The sequence below is a fragment of the Ursus maritimus genome, unplaced genomic scaffold (assembly GCF_017311325.1).
Source record: "Ursus maritimus isolate PB19 unplaced genomic scaffold, ASM1731132v1 scaffold_18, whole genome shotgun sequence".
Lineage (NCBI taxonomy): Eukaryota > Metazoa > Chordata > Mammalia > Carnivora > Ursidae > Ursus > Ursus maritimus.
In genome coordinates this window covers 47,937,134-47,964,326 of record NW_024424230.1, presented here as the reverse complement: position 1 = coordinate 47,964,326, position 27,193 = coordinate 47,937,134, and the positions used below count along the sequence as shown (strand labels likewise).

The 27,193-nt window shown below is 36.7% G+C and overlaps 1 protein-coding gene across 1 annotated transcript in view; it reads left to right on the top strand.

The window, feature by feature from the left end:
* Window positions 1-27,193, top strand: part of GREB1L (GREB1 like retinoic acid receptor coactivator) — a 144,591-nt gene that overhangs the window by 21,599 nt on the left and 95,799 nt on the right. Inside the window, exons 4-6 of the mRNA XM_040632672.1 lie at window positions 980-1,156; window positions 6,716-6,892; window positions 8,677-8,799. Coding sequence (XP_040488606.1) covers window positions 980-1,156; window positions 6,716-6,892; window positions 8,677-8,799 — 477 coding nt within the window. The remainder of the gene's footprint in view (window positions 1-979; window positions 1,157-6,715; window positions 6,893-8,676; window positions 8,800-27,193) is intronic.

Here is a 27,193-nt window from a genome sequence, read left to right as displayed (position 1 = left end):
CAGACTTCTTGCACAAGGCAAAGGACTGAGCTGCCACAACCAAACTAAGCCATGCTCTGGCTCCATGTTCAGAATTCCTAGAGAAAAGGCTTTGATTGGCCTAGTTTGTGTCAGGTGCCTCTGACTAATCAACGATGGCGGGAAAGGCAGGATATTATAGTGGCCAGCTGGGACCAGGTGCCAGCTCCAGCCAGTCTAGAATATCACAATTCTCCAGGGGGAATCACCTGATTAGAGTTCAGGGAGGTCTGATTATCTCCCAGAAGATGTGAAGTAGGTACTTTGCAGCAGAAAATACCTATCCTCTGTAATATTGTTTTGTGATTATTGGTTCCTTATACATTCTTTCAATTACTATAATGTGAGCTCTTAGAGGAAGGTATATTTGTTCAACTTTATCCCCTGACCTAGGGCAGCATCTGTTACAAGTGATTTTTAATGATGAACTAATGAATTAGTGTAATATGGTACACAAAGTGGTTATGTAAGGTTTTGTCATGTTGTAGCCTGTGAAGATTGTCCTCACAGTTCTGGGTTCTAGTTCTGGCCATTCACGTATGAGCCACCAAACTCAGAGGTACAGTCTCTTCCTGTGTGGCATGGAAAGCCTCCTTCTTCTATGACAGTCACCATTTAGAAGTGAACTTACATTGAAAGTATAAAAATACTGTATTATATGCACATAAAAATTACATACAGTTTTCCAACTTTGCTGTGTATATTTATCATTTGCTTACTTGTGGATCAGATACTATAAAGTCATCAATGTTGGCTGAACCCATTAGAAATACCTCCTTTTTTGTCTTTTCAGCTCCACTCAGAGGGGCACATAAGGTAGATTTGGCTTCTGATTGGAGTATTTTGGACTTTAAATTTAGTCCTTAATAGTGATTCCCACAGGTAAATCTGCTCCAAATGGGCGATAAGAAGATAGAACCTTTCTAAATATTTCACTGTGTCCTTTTTTACCGGTTTTTAGGTTTTTGTCAAGCTGGAAAGGATTTACGTTTGGTATCTCTGTGTATGGAACAAATCGACATCCCAGCAGGATTCCTCCTGGTGGGGGCCAAGTCTCCCAATCTTCCTGAACACATCCTAGTGTGTGCTGTAGACAAGCGATTTCTACCAGATGATCACGGGAAAAATGCACTTTTAGGTGAGTGTTCCACACTTATAAAATTCCTTCTGAGGGGCGCCTGGGTGGCTCAATCGTTAAGCATCTGCTTTCAGCTCAGGGCGTGATCCCGGTGTTCTGGGATCGAGCCCCACATCAGGCTCCTCCTCTGGGAGCCTGCTTCTTCCTCTCCCACTCCCTGTGCTTGTGTTCCCTCTCTCACTGGTTGTCTCTGTCTGTCAAATAAATAAATAAATAAATAAATAAATAAATAAATAAATAAAATAAAATCTTTAAAAAAAAATTCCTTCTAAATGAAGGAGTTAAACTACAAGTTTATTTTAAATTATCACAGAATTTTCTTTAAAAAAAACCACAGAATTAGTTGGGAATTCAGTAGTTTAACTCAAGTGTGAAACATTTTTTTCTTTTAGTAACTTCTTAAAAATTACCTTTTATTTTTTTTTCATTCTCAAAACATCCACCTTGAAGAGACCTTTTAAAACCAGGCTTAAAAGATGGCATGAGATTTATCAAAAATTAATACTTTGGGGGTGCCTGGGTGGCTCAGTCGGTTAAGCGTCTTCCTTCAGTTTAGGTCATGATCCCAGGGTCCTGGGATTGAGTCCCGCATCAGGCTCCCTGCTCAGCGGGGAGTCTGCTTCTCCCTCTCCCTCTGCCCCTCCCCCATGCTTGTGCGCCCTCTCTCATGGTCTCTCTCTCAAATAAATTAAAAAAATATTTTTAAAAAATTAATATTTTGTAAAGTAAAGTAGGATTCACTCTTCATAGAGTCATTGATTTGGACTTGATGTTAAGTCAACTCTCAATTATTCAACTGTGGATTATCACTCTGTAAGTTATTGATAGTTTCTCCATACCACCCAGTATTCCTAACTACGCTTGATTGATGTCATTCTCATTTTATATTTAGCATGAGTTCAACCAAAATAACTAGGAATAGACATATGATGTAAAATGTATAACTGTATCTCAGAATTGTTTTGCTCTCTGGTCTCACTTTGAATCTGTGCTTTTTTCACAACCTAGCTTCCTTACATCATGGGAAATAAGGAGTGGACTTATTTTTTAATCAATTTTAATAATTAAGAAGATAAGATGTCACATGAGATTTGTTGCTTTCTTTGCTGCTCTGTTTCTCTGGAGTTTCTTTAGTTTCTCAGAATTTCTCTTACTATAGATGCCATCAGATAGATGCTTTTGGCGCAAATAACAATAAAAATGAAAAAGAGAAGAGGGCAAAGAATTCAAGAATTGTATTGGTTCTAAGCTGTGCTTGTTTAGTTTGGTGCATTTTTCCTAGTTATACAGTATTATCAGAATGTTTAGGGAATACATACATCAGTATCTTGAGTCAGAAAGTAACCTTGCCCATGCTTTATAAAGGTTCCTTACATTATAATTCAAAGCTTTCTTTTGGCTCATAGGCAAAGAAGTGATTTCCATAAGGCTTTCATAAAAAAGATGCTAATTTTCTTTTCTTTTAATGATTTTGAATAGATGGTTTAACATGGAAGCCTAATGGTAAAGTTTATACATTGAACTACAGTAGCGAAGAAGTTTCCAAGTCTTCAGTTGTTCACTCATTTATCCAACACTATGTGTTCCAAATGTACTGTGTGACAAAAGCCATGCTAGGCTGTGATGTGGGGACACAAAAATGATAAGACATAGAACTAGTAACCTAGTTGGCTTGTGTTATAACAGTTTTGGGAAACTTCCTTTTAGCATTTTAAAAGCATCGTAGGGTCAGGGTGCCTTGCTGGCTCATTTGGAAGAACACGCAACTCTTGATCTCAGGGTCGTGTGTTTGAGCCCCATGCTGGGTGTAGAGATTACTAAAAATAAATACATAGATAAACTTAAAAAAAATAAAAGCATCAGAGTGTCATCAAATGGAATAGTTAACATGTGGCTCTGACCACAAACACAGAAAAATCTCTCATGATGCCTTCTTGTTCAATGATTCTTCATGACTAGAGGAATCCCACAATATATCATAGAAAGGACACAACAAACACTATCAGAATAATAGATTTCATAATTATAGGTAATCAGGTATATGAGATCAAAAACCATGGGTATCGGGTATTGGAACTGAGATTAAAATGCCAGATTTACCACTTAGTACTTTCAGAACTTCAGATTCCTCATCTATAGAAAGAGGCCAATGATGCCTACCTTGCAGGGTTGTAAAGATTAAATGATGATGTTTATAAGGCACCCATCCAGCATAGCGCCTAGAACAGAACACTTGTTCTTTACATGGCAGTTATTCTGCCACTCTGTTGTATTTATTATTGCCCTTATAGAAATGGAATTTTGCTTACTTTCTCTAGCCTTGTGAATGGACATAATTTTTTGTTAACCACTTTCCAAATTGAAAGTGTAGTGCAACAAAATGGTTGAAGTTTTCTCTTAGATAAGTACATGGTTGAGATTTTTATATGTTCAATCTCTGTTGTCTAAAAGTTAATATCCCTCCAACACTCTTATTGTGATAGATTATTTTAGTATGCATTAAGATATAGTGGGAAAAATTTTAAGCTTCAAATATACTAGAATCACGGTAGACTCCAATATCAATTTGTCTAACTTTTTTATAAATTATGCAGATTCAAAAGACTGTGGGGGAATTGATTTAAAAAGATATTGATCCAGGGGCACCTGGGTGGCTCAATCAGTTAAGCATCTGCCTTTGGCTCAGCTCATGATCCCAGGATCCTGGGATCGAGTCCTGCAATGGGCTCTCTGCTCAGCGGGGAGTCTGCTTCTCCCTCTCCCTCTCCCTTTGTGGTCTCCCTCTCTCTCTCAAGTAAATAAATAAAATCTTTTAAATTATATATATATATATATATATATATAATTTAAAAGATTTTATTTATTTACATATATCTTCAGTGGCAGTTCATTCATGTGTCCCAAATCTACCATACAATTGGAAGACTTGATTGACGAAGAAACTAGAAAGGTAATTTGGCTGTAAGAAGCGCTATTTTTTCTGAGGATGAAAATAAGAACTTCGAGCAAATAAAATGTCTCTTGAACCAAGGTTAATACTGAGGCCATACAGAGTTTTTAAAAAATGAGCTGTAGGATTCTATCTCTTTGATACTATTCTTATCATTAATGTGCCATTTCTGTTCTTTGAAGACTATCCAGTTGGTTTGCTTTTCTTTCTCCTTATGCTCTCTTGCTTTTCACCTCAGAGAACAGGCAAAACAAAAGATAAAAGACAAAACCTCACCTCAGTAGTTTGTTAATTCTAATTCTCACACTAATCTTTTGTGAACTACTTAGATCTATCCAGTAGATCTACTAGGATCTGTTGGGGAGCACTGTCTCTGATTATTTTTGCTGAAGTGTTCTTATATCATTTTACTGTGTTTGGGTGCTACATCCGTCTTGCAAACCGGGCACTCTTCCATCAAGGCATGATGGTCATACCACAGTGTAAGTTACATGGAAGTGGTGGTTTTGTCTGCTTTGTTCCGTGCTGGAAACCTGGTACCTGAAATAGTGCCTAGCACATGATGGAGTACAAGTATTTGTTGGATGGATGGATGGATTTGTTGGCTAGATGCATGGATGCATGGAGAGATAGATGGTTGGATGGCTTGAGAACTTGGTGAAGTAGGCAGCTCCTGACAACTTTTTTTTTTTTTTTTGGCCTGTAGCTCTAAGGTATTGGACAGATAGCCAAATGCTCTCTAATGCAAACCATCTCTGAATGTATTTTAAATAATTTATGAAATTATATTAATGTTTATAATTCTGTAAAGTAACAGTGATAAACTAATTACATAGAATTACTAATTTTATGTAACTGATCAGAAATTACAACTATTTCCGTCTTTCCAGTTTCACACAATGCCTGGCATATAGGTAGATGCTCAATAAATAATTGCTGAATAAATAATAATAAATTGGACTGCCATTTCTAAATGCTCGGACTTGATTGTCAGCATTCTGAGATTGATACATTGTGAAATATTCTGTCTCTAATCCTGGTGGCCTTTTTCTCCTTTCCGTCTATATCTTTGTTAATTATGTAACAGGTAGTTTTGGGGTTTAAAAAGAGTGTATCACTTTATCAGTAAATGTATTTTATCTTATTTTTAAAAGATTATTTATTTGAGAGAGAGCGCGTGAGTACAAGTGGGGGGAGGGTCAGATGGAGAGGGAGAAGCAGCCCTGCTGAGCGGAGGGCGCCATGAGGGGCTGGATCCCAGGACCCTGGGATCATCACCTCAGCTGAAGGCAGATGCTTAACCAACTGACCCACCCAGGCACTCCAGTAAATTTATTTTAAGTTATGTATATAGAAATATATTGTATGTTTGGATTTTGGAGTTTGGAATGTCCTTTCTCATTTACAGCTTTTTTTGTCCTTGTTCACTACATGCAGTACATTTGTTGTGTCCTCCTCAGCCACAACAGAGGAACTCACACNCTTTCTGTGCAACTTTCCTCTGTGTATTAGGGGGTTGATTTCCAATTGAGCAAAGGATGGCCTCTCATCCTCTTGGTCTTCTCCGTTTCTTCTTCTTTCTGTGTCCCCTGATCTAAGCGGGTCACTGGAAGTATTATTTTGTTGGAATAATAATCTGAGCAAAAAATGTTTGGATATTAGATCTAAAGGAATAATAAGCTAGTTTGAGTACAGGGAGGTGAAGAAAGAGGAAATGGGACTCTCAGGGAACTCATGTGAGAAAGTATAGCTCGATCTCATAGAAACTGGAAAGTTGTCGGGGCCTGGGTTTACCCATCACTCTCCACATTTCCTATCTGCAGACCCGCTTCCTCTTCACAGTTCTCAGTTTGTGCTCTCCCGTCCCTAGCTGACAGGCGGTTGGACGTATCCCTAACTTGGGTTCCAATTTTATAAGACCTTACAAATCCAGGGCCTAGTACCATCTGACTGATTCTTTTTGTATTTATTTTAAGATTCCAGGAGACTCTGACTGTCCCAGACTGGGTCAGATATTAGCACAGTCTAATCAGCTGTGGCCATGAATGCAAGTCCACATAGTGCATGGGGTAGAGAACCAGGGCCAGCAGATTCTTTAAGAAGGGAGTGTGTGGGAAAGGAATAATGGACATCTCGAGGATCAAACTTATTCATATATTTTTTAAAGATTTTATTTATTTGATGGAGAGAGAGACAGCCAGCGAGAGAGGGAACACAATCGGGGAATGGGAGAGGAAGAACCAGGCTCCCAGCGGAGGAGCCTGACGTGGGGCTCAATCCCAGAACACCGGGATCACGCCCTGAGCCGAAGGCAGACGCTTCACGACTGAGCCACCCAGGCGCCCCAAACTTATTCATATTTTTAAGACAACCATATGAACTCTATCACATGATACTATCCACTCTGTTTCCTTAACCATTATCCTTTTAGAGCAGAATTTAAATTACTGTCAGTCTTTATAAATAACTTTGCTAAAAAATTTGGGTTTTTTTCCTTGAAATTGAGAAATTACTGGGTCAAAAAGACTGAATATTTCTATACTTTTTGTATGTAAAAGTATTGTATCAATTTACAAGTTCATCAGTAACTTTGGTTTTTTTTCTTTCAGGGTTTTCTGGAAACTGTATCGGCTGTGGAGAAAGAGGATTTCGGTATTTCACGGAATTTTCCAACCATATTAACTTGAAGCTCACCACCCAGCCAAAGAAGCAGAAGCACTTAAAGTACTACCTAGTCAGAAGCTCCCAGGGTGTACTGTCGAAGGGACCTCTTATCTGCTGGAAAGGTAGCACCAGCTTCTGGGAGGGGACAGGAGGGGAGGGGAGGGGAAGGGAAGGGAAGGGAAGGGAAGGGAAGGGAAGGGAAGGGGGATATTACAGTAATAACAAGTGGCCAGTACAGGGTTCAGAATTCAGGTATATATAGATAAATATCCCAAGTTCAGAAGGCTATCCAAAGATGTAAAGCTCTCTGACAGGTTATTTGACTAGCTTTTTTCTATTTTTAATAGAGACTATCTGGGAAAAGTGCATGTCTCTTTGTATTTGTCTCTTTGGAGGGTAGAGTGCAGATAGACTCTTTCCAGCTCTTCGGTCATTTCAAGAGGACCTCCAAATGTCATTTTCCTGATTAGATGCTCTTTCTACTTTATTTAGGTTCTTTGGTAATTGTTATGAATATATAGTTTTCTGTTTTCATTACACATATACTAGAACAAATAATGCTTTCTTCACAATACCTGGGGAAATGCACTATTAAGTTGGTGAGTTTTGTTTAAGTTAAGAATAACTTATTTATAGAACTGAATCCAGTTGAAACCTCACATCTTCATATGATTGATAGGATTTGCCACAAATTTTATTCATTAATGTAATGGAATATCTAATCCTTATTTTTTGAGCAGTTACATAGACGCTGAGATTTTTCTTAATTATTAATATTATTAAAGGCGATATAATAATTGTCTTTAATGTTTTCATTTGTGGTCTGTGCAAGATTTTGGTCTAACCATGAGAAATAGCAAAATAAATCTAAATTATAGCTGCAGATTTTCCTCTAAGTCTTCCACTGTAATTACTCTTGGTTACATTTGAAATGACATGCAGATATGCAGACATATAATATCAATATAAATACGTGGAGATATCCTTTTAGGCCAAAGTACAGTAGCTCTTCATGGAAGGTCCTAGCAATGAAGGTTATAGAACATTGCTTCCAGCCCTTGCACATATCTGATAAACTTGGAAACTCTCTAACAGACCCTCTATAATTAACTGTCATTTGCAACCATTTATATTTCTTTTTCACATGCTACCTTTAAACCCTAATACAGTATAACATGTAGTATAATTTAGTTGGAAGATATAGCCCCACAGGGTGTCATAGTATTTGCTATCTAACTGACTCAGTTCAAAATATTATTAAAGTATTACAGGAAAGCTCCATTAATATTGGCCTAAAATAAAGCTTGGTGTTGCATGATCAGAAATCACCGTGAATATTATGTATCTACTTCCTTTAATAAAAACTAAGAATATTAAGAATTAGAGCATTTTTAATTTTTCTCTTCTACCCATAAATTTTTCTTTGCTTCAGCTTTTGGACATAAATTAAAGTCGAGGTGAGAATGTTGAAGACAGCCGACATGGATTCTGGGTTCCTATTCCACACTTAAATCAGTCCTGACAGGAGGTTAACTGGCATTTGAAAGCTTATTGGTTTTTTTTAAATAAATTACCCATATTTTAGCCTCAGTCTTATCCATAAAGCTAGCATGATTATATTGGTTATGAGTAATTTTTCCCCTGGTTACTAATCAACGAAGGACAAAATTCTGATCTTTTTTTTTTCCTTCTAAACATGACATCTGACCTTAGGAAGACAAAGTGAATTCACCATCTCGAACATTCTGTTGGAATCAGAATTTGAGGAGGGGGAATCTCTGATAAGGAATGTGGTTGCCACTTAAGGGGCAGCAGCTTATTTTAGAGGTTTTATGGATTGTGTTCCTATCCCCTGTTTTAACAGAGTATTGGTCTCCTCCCATAATACGATCTTACTCCTTCCCAGAATGTAGAAGCCGACAATCCTCTGCTACTTGCCACTCCATGAAACCAAACTCTTCAGTATCGTCAACTGTGACTCCGGAAAATGGCACAACTAATGGATACAAATCAGGATTCATTCAGACAGGTATGGGATATTTTCTTTTGGAATTTCAAGCAGCAGATGTATATTTAGTGATGCATTTAAAACTTACTGTTTGAATAGAAATATTTTAAAACAGTGGTATTACCTGAGTTACTGTTAGAGTAAGAAATTTAGCTCAAGCATAGGACCTGTCTCTAGAAGAGTCTGACAGTGGGCAATAGGTAGAAATCCAGACATGAGGAAAGTCTGCGTCCTAGCTATCCAGTGGCGTGTATTGGGGACATAACTCAAGAAGACTGGAGTTCCAGGGTAGGGCTCTCAACTCAGCCCACAAAACATTACAGGGAGTATTGCATCAACTAGAATACTAAGGTCCCAAGGTAGGACTAAGGATCACAATGGAAGAATCCAGGATCAAGTTTCTAGTGGTTCAAGATAGAGGCTTGATTACAAATAACCAGATAAAATTTTAGTGCCTGAAACTAGGTTACAGTATCAGAGCAGGATCAGCAGAATGGCCACTCTGATATCGAGCAGATAAATTGCTAGTCTGAGGCTTCTAAAAATTCCTCCAGTATAGAGGACTGCACTGGCCCAGGCCCTCAGGGCAGGATAAGGCTCCAGGTGGGATGGGATGTTTCCAGGTGGCTGAAGGGCTGGAGGGCTGTAACTGAAAAGATCACTGCAGATAGTATTTGAGAAAATTATTTAGAACCAGTCTAGGTTGTATCTTAGGCAAGAAGGAAAGTATTTTAAAAGAATTTGTGAATTGTTTTTCAGTTCACTTGTTTGTAAAGTACCCATTTTACTCATCTGATATGCACACTTCACAGTATAGGTGCTTTGCCAGTGTCCTCTTAACCACAAGTTGAAAAAGGCTGTCTTCATTTATTTCACGACTTAGCATTCCTCTTTCAGATCCATGTAAAATCCTGATGAGCTGGTAAATTGTTTCTATTTATTTTCAAGAAAGAAGTAGTTATTAGAAAATGTTAGCAACAATAGCTATGATAAAAAAGGCTAACTTTATCTGGGGCTCTTCTTGCTATGTGTCTGCACTCAACTAAGTCTACTTCATCCAGGATTTTAAAAGTCTGATTTTTAAATTGTCTGAGAGATTTAGATAGAGGCTCTAATCTAAGAGGAGAGAGCGTATCTCTTTAGAATGAGAGAACATCGTGTTACTAGGTATACAAGAAAGAAAAAGTTAGCACTTGGCTCTTGGCATTGAGAAATTAATTAGCTTTCATTACAATCACATTTCATCACAATAATGATAAACCTGTATGTCTCTCCTAGAATATTATTTTAGTAATTTGGTTGATTTCATTGTATATTTTCTTCCACTAGACCTTGGGGCTAGGGAAACGTGATTTTAAAACTACAATATTTAAAAGATGGATATGTACTTTATTACAATAAAAACATATGAAGCATTTACTGTGTCCTAAAACCCTTGTCAGATGCTGGAAGGCAGGGTTCCAACAGTTGACCAATGGCTCCAATGATTTAGAAACCACTCATACAGGGGATAAAAGTATAATGACATGTTACTTTTCCTCAAAGGGACAATTAGATATATAAGTAACCAGTTGTACCTGAAAATAATGAAAATGTATTAAAATGTTAATAAGCAGTAATGCAGTTTTAGTTATATTAGAAAATATATTTTGAAAATAAATATTGCTCTGAAATAGAGGAAATCAAGATGCAGGCTTTAGCAAAGTCTCTGTCAACTGCCATGAAAAGACACAGACAAAGCACTGATTGACTCACAGTGGACACAGGTGGCCAAGATTTATGCCCATATTCTTGTGTATCCCTTGTAAAGGTGAAAGTGTTTATTTGACTATGAAATTAGTTATTAACAATTTTTAAGTGTGGGTGCCTGTGGGTGGCTCAGTTGGTTAAGCATCTGCCTTCGGCTCAGTTATGATCCCAGGGTCCTGGGATCAAGTCCCACATTGGGCTCCCTGCTCAGCAGGGAGTCCATTTCTCCCTCTGCCCCCCCCCCCCACCGTGCATGTGCTCTCTCTCTCAAAAATAAATAAATAAACTCTTAAAAAAAAAAAAAAAGACAGGCACACCTGGGTGGCTCAGTCGGTTAAGCATCTGCCTTCAGCTCAGGTCGTGATCCCAGGGTCCTCGGATCTAGCCCTGCATTGGGCTCCTTGCTCAGTGGGGAGCCTGCTTCTCCCTCTCCCTCTGCCTGCCACCTCCCCTGCTTGTGGTCTCTCTCTCTCTCTGTCAAATAAATAAATAAATAAAATCTTTTTAAAAAGGCAATTTTAAGTGCAATCCATAGAATTCAATAGAAGAGATTACCTTTTTTAATGGAAATTTATTTATTTATTTATTTATTTATTTATTTATTTATTTATATTATGTTCAGTTAGCCAACAATAGTACACCATTAGTTTTTGATGTAGTGTTCAACGATTCATTACTTGTGTATAACACCCAGTGCTCATCACAACATGGGTGATGGGTATTAAGCAGGGCACGTGTTGTGAAGAAAGTACTTTAAAGTGAGGCTTTGTATTTAAAACTTTCCTCTTGATGAATTATGTTTATGAGTCTTCAACAATAATTTCTTTCTTCCTGCACATGTTGAGAGTGATCGGCTTTAAGAATTTCGTGTTAGTGTTACGAAATTATTGCAAACCTTAGAGTATGCAGCATCTCCCGAGCTGGTAGAGATTCATCCTTCTAGAGGAGATTCTCTTCTTAATCTTCAGTGACTTCCTGTAATCAACATTTCTGAGCCTGAAATGTAGTTGCATAGTATTTGAAGAAGGGATTGATTTACTGTTTACGCAGTTTTGTCTTGAATTCTACCTGCCAAGCTCTGGATTTTCTGTTCTGGCTGGCTCGCTGCTTTTCCCTTGCATATTGTTTTCAGCATATTTATGTCGTCAATAATTCAAATTTTAGTCAATAATCCCAGTAAAATAGTTTATCATTTTGACTGAAAGTGGCTATATAGTTACCTACCTACACGATACCCACATACCACATACAGACATATATGTACGTACATGTATTGTGTTTAATCAGGACAAGAATTCAAGAATCAATGAAAAAATCTTTGCCTAACCAAGGATCTTGAGTTTCTCTTTCCTGTTTTCTTCTGAGAGTTTTATTGTTTTATCTCTTATATTAAAGCCTATGAGCCATTTTGAATTAATTCCTGTGTATGGTGTGAAGTGACCTTCTAAGTTCATTGTTTTTGGCATGTGGATATCCCGTTGTTCCTGCACCATCTTTGAACTGACTATCTTTTTGTCAGTGAATTGCATTTGTCAAAAATCAGTTGACTGTAGGGGCGCCTGAGTGGCTCAGTCAGTTAAGTGTCCGACTCTTGGTTTCGGCTCAGGTCATGATCTCGCGGCTGTGGGCTTGAGCCCTGTGTCCGACTCTGTGCTCAGTGCAGAGTCTGCTTCAGATTCTCTCCCTGCCCCACTCACTCACTCTCTCTCAATTAAATAAATAAAATCTTTTAAAAAAATCAATTGACTATAAATATAAGGATTTATTTCTGGAAAATGGATAAAATGGACCTCATTAAAATTCAGGATTTTTACAGTTAAAGAGGCAACATCAAGAAAATGAAAAAACAAGTAACAGAATGGGGAAAAATGTGTGAAACACATATTTAATAAAGAATTTGTATCCAGAATTTACAAAGAACTCTTGTAACCCAGTAATAAGATGATAATACAGTCAAAACATGGGCAAAGGATTTGGAATAGACACTTCCTCAAAGAATACACACAAATGGCTAATAAGCACATGAACAGGTAGATGTTCAACACCATTAGTCATCAGGGAAATGCAAATCAAAACCACACTGAGATACCACTTCAACCCACTGAAATGACTGTCATCAAAAAGACAGATGACAGTAAGAGTCTGTGGATGTGAGAAATTGGAACCCTCATACATTGCTGGTAGGAACGTAAAATATGGCAGCCACTTTAGAATACAGTTTGACAGATTCTCAAAAGTTAAATATAAACTACTATAGAACCCCACAGTTCCACCTGAGTATTGAAGAGAAGTGAAGATACATCATCACAAAAAGTTGCATGCAAATGTTCTTAGCAGCATTATTGGTCATAGTTGAAATTTGGAAACAGCCAAATGTCAATCAGCTCATGGACAGACAAAAATGTGATGTATCCATATGATGGCACACCATTAAGCAATAATAAAGAGCAAACTACTGACACATGCTAAATCGTGGATGAACCTCAGAAACACTATGCTAAGTGAAAGAAACCAGACAACAGAGACCATACACTGTATGATTTTGCTTGTATGAAATATCCAGAAAAGACAAATTTATAGACACAGGAAATAGATTAGTGATTGCCTAGGCCAGGGATGGGAATAGAAATTAACTGAAAATGGGCATTCGAGTTCTTATGGGGGGGGATGAAAATGTTCTAAATCTGATTAACGATGATGGTTGCACCACTTGGTAAGTTGCTAAAAAATCATTGACGTATACATTTGAGAAGGGTAAATTTTATGATATGTAAAATATACCTAAATAAAGGTATGGGGAAAAGGATTAAATAGAGAAAGAAGAAACCCTTTGGTTTCTATCCCATTTCTATTTCTTATTCAGTACAATATACTCTAATTTATTGACTGTTTACCATAAAATGGTAAACAACACATGGCTTGGAGTCAGAGTCCTGGAATTCAAATACTACATCTGAGTATGTTCACTGATACGTGGGATAAGTGACTTCTGTGCCTTTGTTTCCTAATTTGATAAACCAAAAATAACACCTATTTTGCCACTAAGGATTAACTCAGCCTTGCTACCATACTTCTATTTGTGTGACATTCCTCTCAATTATAATTGTTAACTGTCTGTATTTCTCTTGTGTGCTAGAAGCTCTATTTCATTTGTTTATCCTTGTACCCCCTGTCAAATACCTGAAAATAAATATTATTTGCATTCCATTTTTATTCAAATTTTAAGTTAGCATTTGGGGAATTATTAATTTACTGGTGTGTACAATTTTTCCAAATGAAGATGATATGCTCATCTGTCATTAAGAGGAAACATGTTTTTATGCCCTAGCCTATATGGCAGTATAGGGGTATGCCACCTAAGTTCTGCCCTTAGACTAATAGGATACTTTTTAAGAGCAATATCAGGCAGGGCCACTTTATGGGCCCTGGGCCCATTCGCCTATGTGGGCCCTTTCTCCCTAGAAATGACATATTTAAAAACATATTTAAAAATATGTTTTATGACTGTGTTGATATAAAAATGGCTATTTAGTATTATATGTTAAAATACTTTCTTCAACCAAAAGTTCATTGTTTTCTTTTGATTTTAAGATAAATTAAAACATTTTCATGAGCCCCTGAAAGTATCATGGATCCACGGCACTGCGCCTTGTATGCCTAATGGGGAAGTTGGCCCTGTTATTGGAGAGAGAGGTATTGTCCATGAAATGGGCTTTTCTTTTCTGTGAGCCATGATAGGCCCAAAGGAACATAAGCCCTATCTTAATCTTGTGTATTAAAGAACTAAAAACAAATGAAAGGACTTGCCCTGTAATGCATCAAGCTCATGAACCTTTACTAATAAAGACAGAATGGACCTGGAACAGGAATAGACACAGAGCTGCAGAACAGAGTAGAAAGTCCAAAAAGCAGATTCACATAACATAATGGGTATTTCATCCTTAACAGAAGTGACTTGCAGTTCAGTGGGACCTTTTCTTTCAATAAATGATGCTCAGAATTCAGATATCTTATGTGGAAAAAAATAAAACCGAATTCCTATTTCACACCGTACACAGAATCAGTTCCAGGTAGTTGGAAGATCTAAATGTTAAAGGCAAAACTATCGAACGTTTAGAAGTTTTTGTAGAATATCTTAGATATTGTAGATATCTTAAAAGTAGAGACAAAAAGTGCGGCACATAAAGGAAAAGACTATTTCACTACACTAAAATTACACCTTCTACTTATTAAAAGGCACCATGAGGAGAGTGAGAAAATCAAGTCATCAACTAGGAGAAGCCGTGTAACACAGAAAACTCACAAAGGATGAGTATGAAGAGCATATTAAGAATGCCTATGAATCAATAAGAAAAAGACACATTAACAGAAACAATGAGCAAGGACTTCACATAAGACAAAATACGAAGGGACAAAAATTACATGAAAAGATGATTAACCACTTTGGCAAGTCGGGAAATTACTTTAAAAATACAATGAGGTACCATTACACACACACCAAACAGGCAATAAGTTGAAGTATAACAAGTAAATGTTGGCAAAGATTTCAAGCAACAAGAATACTGCTGATAGTAGGGGTGTTAATTGATGCCACAACCTAGCAGGTAATTTGCAACATATAGCCAAGTAAAAAATGTGCATTGCCTATGTTTCAGCTGTTCTACTCCATAAACTCTTACACGTGTGCACCAAGAAATATATACGAGACTGTTCATAGCAGTGTTCTTCACAATTGGCTCAAACTGGACACAACTCAGTGTTCATCAACAGTAGAATGGGTGATACATTTATATAATGAAATATCATTTGGCAATGAGAATGAACAAACAGTACCTACATGCAGCACAATAGAGGAATCTTACAAACACCACGATGAGCAAAAAAGGCATTTACAAAAGAACTCATCCGTTATTATGTCATTTTTATTATGTTTACAACCAGGCAAAACTAAACTATTTTAGGAATATAGGGGATGCCTGGATGGCTCAGCTGGTTAAGTGTCTGCCTTCGGCTCTGATCATGATCCCACGGTTCTGGGATCAAGCCCCATGTCGGGTCCCCTGCTCAGTGGGAGCCTGCTTCTCCCTCTCCTCCCTGCTCGTGCTCCCTTTTGCTATCTCTGTCACTATCTCTGTCTCTCTCTCAAATAAATAAATTTTTAAAATCTTTAAAAAAAAAAAAAAAGGAATACATACACAGCCCAGTGGTTACTTTTGGAGGGAAGGGAGAGTGAAGGGGTGGAGAAGAACACAAAGGAGGGTACTGGCTGCTGAGAGATTTCATCTTATTTTTTTCCTTGACTTAGATGGTGGTTAGTTACATAGGTATTTGCTTTGTAATTATTCTTTAAACAATCCATAACTATTTCACATACTCTTTTGTATTTTGATCTCAATAGGGAAAAAGGGCAGATTTACCCACTCAGACTACACACATGTAATGTATGCAGTCCTCACACTTTGAGAGTAAGTGGTATAGGCCAGGGATGCTATGGTGTAATAATAGTATGTTGGTTCTTTTGGGTTTTTATATTTCCCACAGGGATTCTACTATGGGGTGGTTGCTATAGTGGTAGAGCTGCAGTATGGAGCCTCTCAGCTGACTTTGGTCTCCAGGAAGGGAGGAGGCAGAACTAACCCTAATAAAAATCTCTACATGCTCAATCTTTTTCCTTGCCTGCAAACTCTCGGCCTCCTCTTTGCTTTCTAAGAGTTTAGAGCTCTTATGCTGCCATCGGAATACTTCATGATGCCTGCCTTGCTCACATAGTTTTCTTATTTTGTCTCCATTCCCCTCCTCTGTCTCCCAGTAAAACTTCTTTGTCCCTGGTGACAGCCATTTAGAAAGCATTTCCATTAGAACGTATCATTTAACTGTCCCTAAAATGTACCTGTTTGTCCCTTTCCTCTTTAGATTTGTTTTTCTTTAGCTGCTAAACTTTGTTGAGGTCAGTATAATCAAAAGTTCCTCTGGTAGGTTTCTCTAAACTTAGTTTCTTGTAAATATTCAAGTTTATGCTTTACCAAAACACAATCTGCTTTTTCCAAATGTGGTGGGAACACTGGCTGACAGATTTGCCTACTCCCAATCAGACATTGAGAATGTAGGCTTTCTTGGGCAGGGGTTGTGGCTTTGCCTTCTTCTCCTAATTCTATCCCCAGAGCCTAGCATAGTACCTGGCCTGCTGAAAAGGCTCAATAAACATTTGATGAATGAATGCAGAGGGGGGAGGGGAAAGAAAACCAATGATCATACCCCTCCAAGCCGGGGCCAAGAATATGTTTGTGAGACCTCTCTTCCTCGCCTACAGAAGAAAAAAATGCCACTATTTAGCAAGTATAAGGAATATGGCCCACTTTGTAGAAATGAAGATACTAAGTAATAACAATGAGAAGTAATTTTCACTAGTTATGTTAGCCACATTTCTTTTTAACTGATAATATACAGTGCTAACAAGGATATGTTAAGACTGACACTGTCAGCCAGGCTGGTAGAGGTAAACAGTGGTACAATCTTTTAAAAAAGCTTTTTGGCAATATAACAAGAACATTAAAAATATTTATATCCTTTACTCTAGTAATCTCACTTTAGGGGATTAGCCAAGAAAATAACCTAAAAGGAAACTCAAGATAGTCACTGAAGTTATTCTTTATATTAACTAAAAAAGGAGAAGTTACCTTAGTATAGAAACAAATGAATAAATCATAGCACGCTTACATGACAAAGATATTTAAAAAGATAATTATGGCACTATGCAACCACGTAGAATGTAATTCTATTAAGTAAAAAAGGTAATGGGGCTCCTGGGTGGCTCAGTGGGTTAACTGAATCATGATCTCAGGTCAGGCTCAGGTCAAGATCTCCAGGTCCTGGGATTGGGCCCCACATCAGGCTCCCTCCTCAGCAGGGAGTCTGCTTCTCTCTCTCTCTCTCTCTCTCTCTCTCTCTCTCCTACTCCTCCCCCCTGCTCACTCTCTTTCTCTAAAGTAAATAAATAAAATCTTTAAAAAAGTAGTATTAAAGTGTATTTTTGTTATATCATGTACAAAATATGATGCAGACAAAACATAAAAGGGTATATACTGACAAAAAAAAACAATGGTTTGTAGAAGTGAGATTTTTAGCATGTTTGTTTCTATTTTTCAATTTTTATGTTATATTTTTCATAGTTAAACATTTAAAAATTCTCAGGTTTAAGCCAAATATATAGCTCAGTAGAAAATATCTGCTTTTCCTGATCTCTCTTCAACTTTCTATGCATGTGTGGGGAAAAAGGGCCAGTACTTAGCATAGACAAGTCCAAGATACAGCTAGAAGGCGACAGAACCAGAATTTGAAATTTCTCTGCTCACAACTGACAATATTATTGGTCAATTACTGAGTACTAGAATCAGGAATATAAAGATGATAGTGATCTCTACATAGAATTCTGTAAAATGTTCATGTGTCTCAGATTTTAAGAGTAAGGGACAGAGGTGCGGGAGAAGAAGAAGGGGAGAACCTAGATTGAAAAATCAATAGCAGACCAACTTAAGATTTGCTTCTGGCCAAAATGAATAAAAAAGGACTGAATTTGTCCTACCTGAAATAACTAAGGAAAAAAAACAGACAAAAATACGTGAAAAATGACTTCTAAGACACTGTATATCAGACAACAAAAAAACAGTGATCCCTGAGAGATGGGAAACAAATAAAGTGAGTCTTACCATCACCTCAGCTCAGTGCTTTGAGTTTCCAGACCATTTTATAAGGAAGGGAATTGTGGGGGAGCACCATAGATTCCCTAAGTTGAGTGGAAGGAACTCTCCTTGAAAGTACAGGGACACCAAAATAACCAGAGCTCATAGGACCAAGGACCAGAAAAGAGAGAGTTGAACAGACAGAATGTGCAGAGGGTCCCCTCAAATGTTGAACACAACACTGATTGATGCACACATGTAAGGAAACTACTCAAGGCTGGTAAAAAATATCATCCAAAAGGATGAGAGGAAACAGTGCTCAGCATTCTCACAGGACCAGGAACAGGGACTATTCCCTCCAGCTAGAGGTAAACCTCATAGTTCATCAGGCATTGGATAGAGTACTTAGGAAGGTCTTATCTCAGTAAGGGAAAATACTTCATTCTAGACTGAATACTGCTCCAGACCTGCCTAAAAATACCAAAAAACAAAACCCCAAAGGATCAAATGGTTTTCAAGTAATTTAACTGGATTCCAGAACCAAGCTCAAGAATATTTACAGGAATACAAAAATAATCCAACATCTAACAAGAGAACATTAATAATGCGAAGCAGAGATTACCAGGCATGCAAAGAGGCAAGAAAACACAATTAATACTGAGGAGACTAATTAACCAAACCAACCAAGAACTGACAGATATTAGAACTAGCAGAGAAGGACATCAAAGAAGTTATTATAACTATATCTCATATGTTCAAAAAGTTAAGTAGACATGTAAGATATAAAAAGGATCCAGGGGCACCTGGCTGGCTCAGTAGGTAGAACATGCAACTCTTGATCTTGGGGTTGTGAGTTTGAGCCCCACATTCGGTGTAGAGATTATTTAAAAATAAATAAGTAATAAAAAAATTAAAATAGGATCAATTAAAAAAAGATCCAAATCAAACATCTAGATATGAAAAGTACAGCATTTAAAATGAAAAATACACTGATTGGGATTAACAATGGATCTGTCATTGCAGAAGAAAGATTAGTAGCTTGAAGGTTTCTAATAATAGAAACTATCTATAATGAAACATGGGAAGGGAAAAAAAATGAAGGAAAACAAAAAGAGCATCAGTGAGCTGTGGGACAACTACAGGCAACCTAATATACTGGTAAGTGGAGTGCCTGAAGAGGTGGGGGTGTGGGAGACAAAAAATATTTGAAGTAATAATGGCCAAAATTTTCCAAACTTGATGAAAATTATAAACCTACAGATCCAAGAAGTTCAATGAACCCCGAGCACAAGAAACATGTAGAAAAAGACGCCAAAGCACATCATAATAAAGTCTCTTAAAACCAACCAAAAGAAAATCTTAAGAACAGCAAGAGAAAAAGACATATGCAGAGGAACAAATATAAGCATGACATCACATTTCTAAATACATAAGAAGAGAGTGGAGCAACATCTTGAAAGAGCTGAAAGCTAATAACTATCAACCTAGAATTCTATACTCAGCAAAAATATCTTTCAAAACTGAAGGTGAAATAAAGATATTTTCAGACTTACAAAATAAGAAAAAATTTACTACCAACAGTTTCACACTACAAGAAATGCTGAAGGAAATCATTTAGGTAGATGGACAATGATACCAGACAGAAGAGAATCTGAATCTTTACAAAGGACTGAAAACCACTAGAAGTGATAACTACATGGGTACAGGTATACAATTTTTTTCTTATTATTTTAAGTCTATTTAAATGATAGTTGACTTATACAAACATAATAATATATTGTGAGGTTTATAATATATGGAAAAGTAAAGTGCATGACAATAGCATGAAGGACAGGAAGGGAGATACAGAAGTATACTATTATCAAGTTCTAGTACTATATGTGAAGTTGCATAGTGCCATTTAAGATTAGACTTTGGTAAGACATATTCTATAAACCCTAAAGCAACCACTAAAAAACCCCAAGAGTTATAGTTAATAAACAACAAAGGAGATAAAATAGAATCATAAAAAATACTCTACTAATCCCAAAGAAGACTGAAAAGAAGAAAAAGGGAACAAAGAATGGATAGGACAAGTAGAAAACAAACAAAAAAAGATGAAAGACTCAGACCTAACCACATCAAGAATCACATTAAATGTAAATGTTCAAACACCTCATTTCAAAGGCAAATATTATGAGATTGGGGGGAAAAAAGTAAGATCTAGCTCTAAGTGCTACCATAAAGTTCAATTAAAATATAAACACAAATAAGTTAAAGGTAAAAGTATTTAAAAAGTACCATGCTGACAGCAGTCAAAAGAAAGTTTGAGTGGCTATTGAACATCAGCCAAAATAGATTTCTGAGCAAAGAATATTACCAGAGATTAAAGAGGTAATTTCATAATAATAAAGAGATCAAGTAATCAGGAGGACAGAACAATCTTTTTTTTTAAATTAAGCTCCATGCTGGGCATGGACTTGAACTCATGACCCTGAGATTGAGACCTGAACCAAGATCAAGAGTCAGATGCTTAACTGACTGGGCCACCCAGGTGCCCCCGAGGACCGAACAGTCTTAAACATTTATGCACCTAATGACCTCTGTCAAAATACATTAAGCAAAATCTGATAGAATTATTTTAAGAAATACATAAATACACAATTATAGCCAGGTATTTGAATACGTTTCTCTCAGCAATTGATACAACAGATAAACAGAAAAAAATATAGAATATTTGAACACTATCAACCAACTTGACCTAATTGTCATTTCTAGAACATTCCACCCAACAACAGCAAGCTTCACATCCTCCTCAAGTTCACATAGAACATTTACCAAGCCAAAGAAAACAGAAATGTTACATAGAGAAGAACAAAAATAATCATGATATCATGCTTATGGGCCATAGGATAAGTCTTTTTTTTAGTGTAGTTGACATATAATGTTACATTAGTTTCAGATATATAATACAGTGATCCAATAGGTTTATACATTATGCTATGTTCACCACAAGGTAGCTACCATTTGTCCCAATACATTGCTATTACAGTATTATTGACTATATTCCTCATGCTGTGCTTTTTATTCCCATGATGTATTCATTCCATAACTAGAAGCCTTCTCTTCACCCAGTTTGCCCAGCCCTCTGCCACCTACTCTGGCACACATCAGTCTGTTTTTGGTATTTATAGGTCTGATTCTGCTTTGTTTATTCATTTGTTTTTGTTGTTGTTTTTTAGATTCCATTTATGAGTGAAATCATATAGTATTTGTCTTCATCAGTCAGACTTGTTTCACTTAGCATAATACCCTCTAGGTCCATCCGTGTTGTCTCAAATGGCGTGATATCATTGGTTTTTATGGCTGCACACTATTCCATTGTGTATTCACACACACACACACACACACACACACACACACACACCCCACATCTTCCTTATTCATTCATCTATTGATGGACTCTTGGGTTGCTTCCATATCTTGGCTATTGTAAATAGTACTGCAGTAAACATAAGGGTACATATATCTTTTAAAATTAGTGTTTTCATTTTCTTTGGGAAAATACTCAGTAGTGTAATTACTGACTCATCTGGTATTTCTAATTTTAATTTTTTGAGGAAACTTCACACTGTTTTCCACAGTGGCTGCACCAATTTTCATTTCTACAAACAGTGAACGAGGGTTCCTTTTTTTGCACATCGTCAGCAACACTTGTCTTTTTTATTTTAGCCATGCTGAGAGGTCTAGTTGTGGTTTTGATTTGCATTTCCCTGGTGACTAATGATGTTGAGCATTTTTTCATGTGTCTGTTGGTCATCCATATGTTTTCTCTGGAAAAATGTCTATTTGGGTCCTCTATCGATTTTTAAATTGGACTGTTTGTTTTTTTGGTGTTGAGTTGTATACATTGTTTATGTATTTCAGAGATTAGCCCCTTATTGGATATATTATTTGCAAATATCTTCTCCTATTTAGTAAGTTGTCTTTTTGTTTTGTTGATGGTTTCCTTTGCTGCACAAAAGCTCATAAAACAAGTCTTAATACATTTGAAAGGATTCAAATAATACAAACTATGTTCTTTACCTAAAATGTAATTATATTAGAAATCAATAACTGAAAGAGCTCTGGAAAATCTCCAAATATTTGGAAACTAAAATAATACACTTGTAAATAATCAATGGATCAAAAGGGAAACCTAAAAGGAAATCAGTAATATTTTGAATTGAATGTAAACAAAAAAGCAAATAACAAAATTTTGGGGATTCCACTAAAGCAGTATTTTGAGGGAAATTTATAGCACTAAAACCTACATTAGAAAACAAGAGAGATCTTGGGGGGCGCCTGGGTGGCTCAGTCAGTTAAGCGCCTACCTTCAGCTCAGGGCATGATCCTGGGGTCCTGGGATCAAGCCCTGCATCAGGTACTCTGCTCAGCGGGAAGTCTGTTTCTCCCTCTTGCTCTCTGGCCCTTCCCCCTCCTCATGCTATCACTTACTCTATCTTTCTCAAATGGATAAATAAAAAATCTTTAAAAAATAAAGAAGATCTTGAATCAATGAACTCAGCTTCCACCTTAAGAAACTAGGAAAAAGAAAATTAACCCCAAAGTAATCAGAAGAAGAGAAATAATAAAGATCAAAGTGGCAATCAGTGAAATAGAAAACAGAAAAACAATAGAAAAAAATTAATAAAACTAGAAACTAGTTCTTTGAAAAAGTCAAAAAAATTGATAAACCTTTAGCCACACTATTAGGAAAAAAAGAGAAAATCCAAATTACTAATATTAGGACTGAGAGAGGTGACATCATTATCCATTTGAATGATATTAAAAGGATAATAAGAGAATGTTAGGAATGTTTTATACCAAAAAATTTGGGAACTTAGATGAAATGAACAAATTCCTTGAAAGACAAATTATGTAAACTTACGTAAGAAGAAATAGATAACTGGGCACCTGGGTGGCTCAGTTGGTTAAGTGTCTGACTCTGGGTTTCAGCTCAGGTCATAATCTGTTGGGTTGTGAGATGGAGCCTCTCCTCAGGCTTCGTGCTCAGGGGGGAATCTGAGATTCTCTCCCTCTGCCATGCTCCCCACTTGCATTCTCTCTTTCTCAAATAAATAAATAAATCTTTTAAAAAAGAGAGAGAAATAGATAACCTGAATAGCCCTATGTCTCTTAAATACATTAAAAATGTGGTTAATATCTTTCCTAAAAAAACCCTCCAGGCCCAGATGGCTTCAGTGGTAGATTCCACCAAACATTTAAACAAGAAATAGTACCAATTTGACATGAACTCGTCCAAATAATAGAAAAGAATGGACTACTTTCCTAACTCATTCCAGTCAGCATTATCTTGATACCAAAATCAAAGACATTATAAGAAAAGTTCAAACCAATGTCTCTCATGAAATAAATACCAAAAAAAAATATTTTTTTTTGAGAGAGAGAAAATGGAAGGAACAGAGGGAAAGGGAGAGAGAGAATCTTAAACATGCTCCATTCCCAGCACAGAGCTTAACATGGGGCTCAATCTACAACCCTGAGAGCACAACCTGAGCCAAAATCAAGAGTCTGATGCTTAACTGACTAAGCCACTCAGGCACCCCATAAATAAAAAATTTCTAAATAAAATTTTAGTATATTGAATCCAGCAATATGTTAAAAGGATAATGTATCATGGCAAAGTGGGGTTTATCCCAGGAATGCTTGGTTGGTTTAACATTTGAATATCAATTAATGTTTACCATGTTAACAAACTAAAAAAATAAAACCATTTAATTATCTCTGTAGATGCAGGAAAAAAACATTGACAAAATCCAATATTTATTTCTGATAAAAACTCCTAACAAATTAGAAAAAAAAGGGAATTTCCTCAGCCTGATAAGAACATCTACAAAAACGCCACAGCTAGCATACCTAAATGCTTTCTCCCTAAGATCAGAACAAGACAGGTATGTCTGCTCTTACCACTTCTATCCAATTGTGCTGCAGATTCTAGCAGTGCAGTCAGGCAAGAAAAAGAATTAAAGGCTTCCTTATTAGAAAGGAAGATGTAAAACTGTCTATTTATAGACCACAGGTGATCTATGTGGAAAATTCAGTGAAATCTACAAAAAAGCTATTAGAACTCATAAGCGAGCTTAGCAATATTTCAGGATTATAAGATCAATATACAAATATCAGTTATATTTCTATATGCCAACGGCAAACTATCAAAAATTTAAAAATTTTAAATAATGGTACCACTTATAATACATATAAACATACAATATTATATATAATAAAAATATGAAATATCTAGGGATAAATCTGATGGAAGGTGTGAAAAAACTATAGCCCGAAAACTAGAAGGCAATGCTGAGAGGAAGTAAAGAAGAGCTAAATAAATTGGAGAGATATCTCTTGTTCATGGGTTGAAAAACTAACATTGTTAAGATGTCAGTTCTCTCCAAATTAACCTGTAGATTCAACACAATCCGAACCAAAATTCCAGAGGCTTTTTTGGGTAGAAGTTGACAAGCTAATTCTAAAATTCATATGGAAATACAAATGACTTAAAATAGCCAAAACAACTCTGAAAAAGAAGAACAAAATTAGAAACTAACACTACCTGATTTGAAGAATTATTATAAAGCTGCAGTAATCAAAACAACATGGTACTAATGTAAAAACATACAGATAGATCAGTGGAACAGAATAGAAAGTCTAGAAATAAATTCACACATATATGTACATTTAACAAAGGCATAAAGGCAATGCATTAAAGAAAGGATAACCTTCTTAACAAATAGTGCTGGAACAGTTGGATATCCATATGCATAAACATGAACTTCAATCTATATCTCACATCACATATAAAAATAACTCAAGTGGATCATAGACTTAACTGCAAAACTACAAAATATATAACTTCTGTAAGAAAGCATAGGAAAAAGTATCTGTGACCTGGGTTAGGCAAAGATTTCTCTGATATAGTACCAAAAACAAAATCCACAAAAGAATAAAGTGGTAAGTTAGACTTCATTAAGAAATTCTTCTTAGAAGACACTGTTAAGAAAATGAAAAGACAAGCCACAGCCTGGGTGAAAATCCTTGCAAAAGATATATAGGAATTGTATTTAGAAGAGAGACTTTTAGAGAACTCAATAATAAGAAAATAAACCAGTTTTTTAAATGGGCAAAGATGTATGGGTGGCAACTAAGCACATGTAAAGATACTTAACACCATTAGTCATCAGCAAAATGCAAATAAAATGATGAGATATCACTACGCGTTTATTAGAATAGCTAAAATTAAAGGGCTGACTATACCAAGCATTGATATGGAGGAATTGGAACTACAGTACACTGCCTGGGTTGCACAGTCGGTTAAGCATCTGCCTTCAGCTCAGGTCATGATCCTAGTATCCTGGGATTGAGCCCCTGCATCTTGCTCCTTGCTCAGTGGGGAGCCTGCTTCTCCCTCTCCTTCTGCCTGCCACTCCTCCTGCTTGTGCTCTCTCTTGCACACACTCTCTCTCTGTCAAATAAATAAATAAAACCTTAAAAAAAAATAATAACAAAATTAAAAAAGATTTGGGAGTGATAAATATGTTCACTGTGTTGACTGTGGTGATGGTTTCACAGGCATATATATATGTAAAAACTTACCAAATTGTTTAAGTATGTGCATTTATTGTTAATTATATTTAAAGCTGTTTAAAAAATCAAAAGCATAAGAACAGATTAGGAAGTATATTGTTTAATATTAATTTTAGGGGGACTTATGTTTCAATTGAGTCAAAAGTAAAACACAACTGACATAACTAATGCAGCCTCATAGTGCGCTAATAGGAGTATGGTGTCTTATTAGAACATTAATTGCAGTCTGAATGTGAAAATAGGTCCAGTGTACTTTACGTGGGAAAGAAGTTAATTATGTGGTCCACATTTTATGCAGGTGTCAAGGGCAGAAAAAGTGATAGTAAAGATTTAAGTTCTCAGTCATCTGGAAAACCCTTAACAAGATTTAGCCAAATAGGGGTGCCTGGCTGGCTCAGTGGTAGAGTATGCGACTCTTGATTTCAGAGTCATGAGTTCAAGCCCCACACTGGGTGTGGAACCTACTTTAAAAAAAACGTTTAGCAGGGGTGCCTGGGTGGCTCAGTCGTTAGACGTCTGCCTTCGGCTCAGGGCGTGATCCCGGTGTTCTGGGATCGAGCCCCACATCAGGCTCCTCCGCTGGGAGCCTGCTTCTTCCTCTCCCACTCCCCTGCTTGTGTTCCCTCTCTCGCTGGCTGTCTCTCTCTGTCAAATAAATAAATAAAATCTTTAAAAAAAAGCTTTAGCAAAACGAGTATTTACTGAATATCTACTGTTTTCTAGACACTGTGCTAAACATGTTAACCATTATGGTGAGATAGGTACCATTTTTCAGATCATGAAACAGAATCTGAGAAAGGGTTAGTATTTGGTGAAAAGAGCTAGTAAATGGAAAAATCGGAATTCAGACTCTTTCTACTTACTACGTAAATGGCTTCCTTTTTTTTTTTTAGAAAGTTTTTCCCCCCAGTGATTTTGGGCTAACAGAGAGTTATTGAACTATTGCATAAAGAGGATAAGGAGATTGTTTTGGCTTTTTTCCCCTATTTTATTTCTTTGGCCACAATATGACAGACATTGTGCCAGGAGCTGGGAATGCCCTCAAGGAGCTCATGACCTAGTAGGAGAAACAAGAAATTACAGACCACAACGTAGAGAGCAGAGCTGTGACTTGCTCAAGGAACTTTCCGAGTCTGTGATTCCTCCAGTGCTTACAAGTTCCTCCTTTAAATGGATATGAAATCACTAGTAGAGAGAATCAGGCAATCAGCTGCTTACTGATTACTTAAATACCAGGTACTATACAACAGCCCAGGGTTTGAACCCATGTCTGAGTATGAGCAGGATCAGAGGCTGTCACATTTTGGACATTGGGGGCTACTTTCAAATAATCAAAACCACTAGTGTTAAATGCTAAATATGCC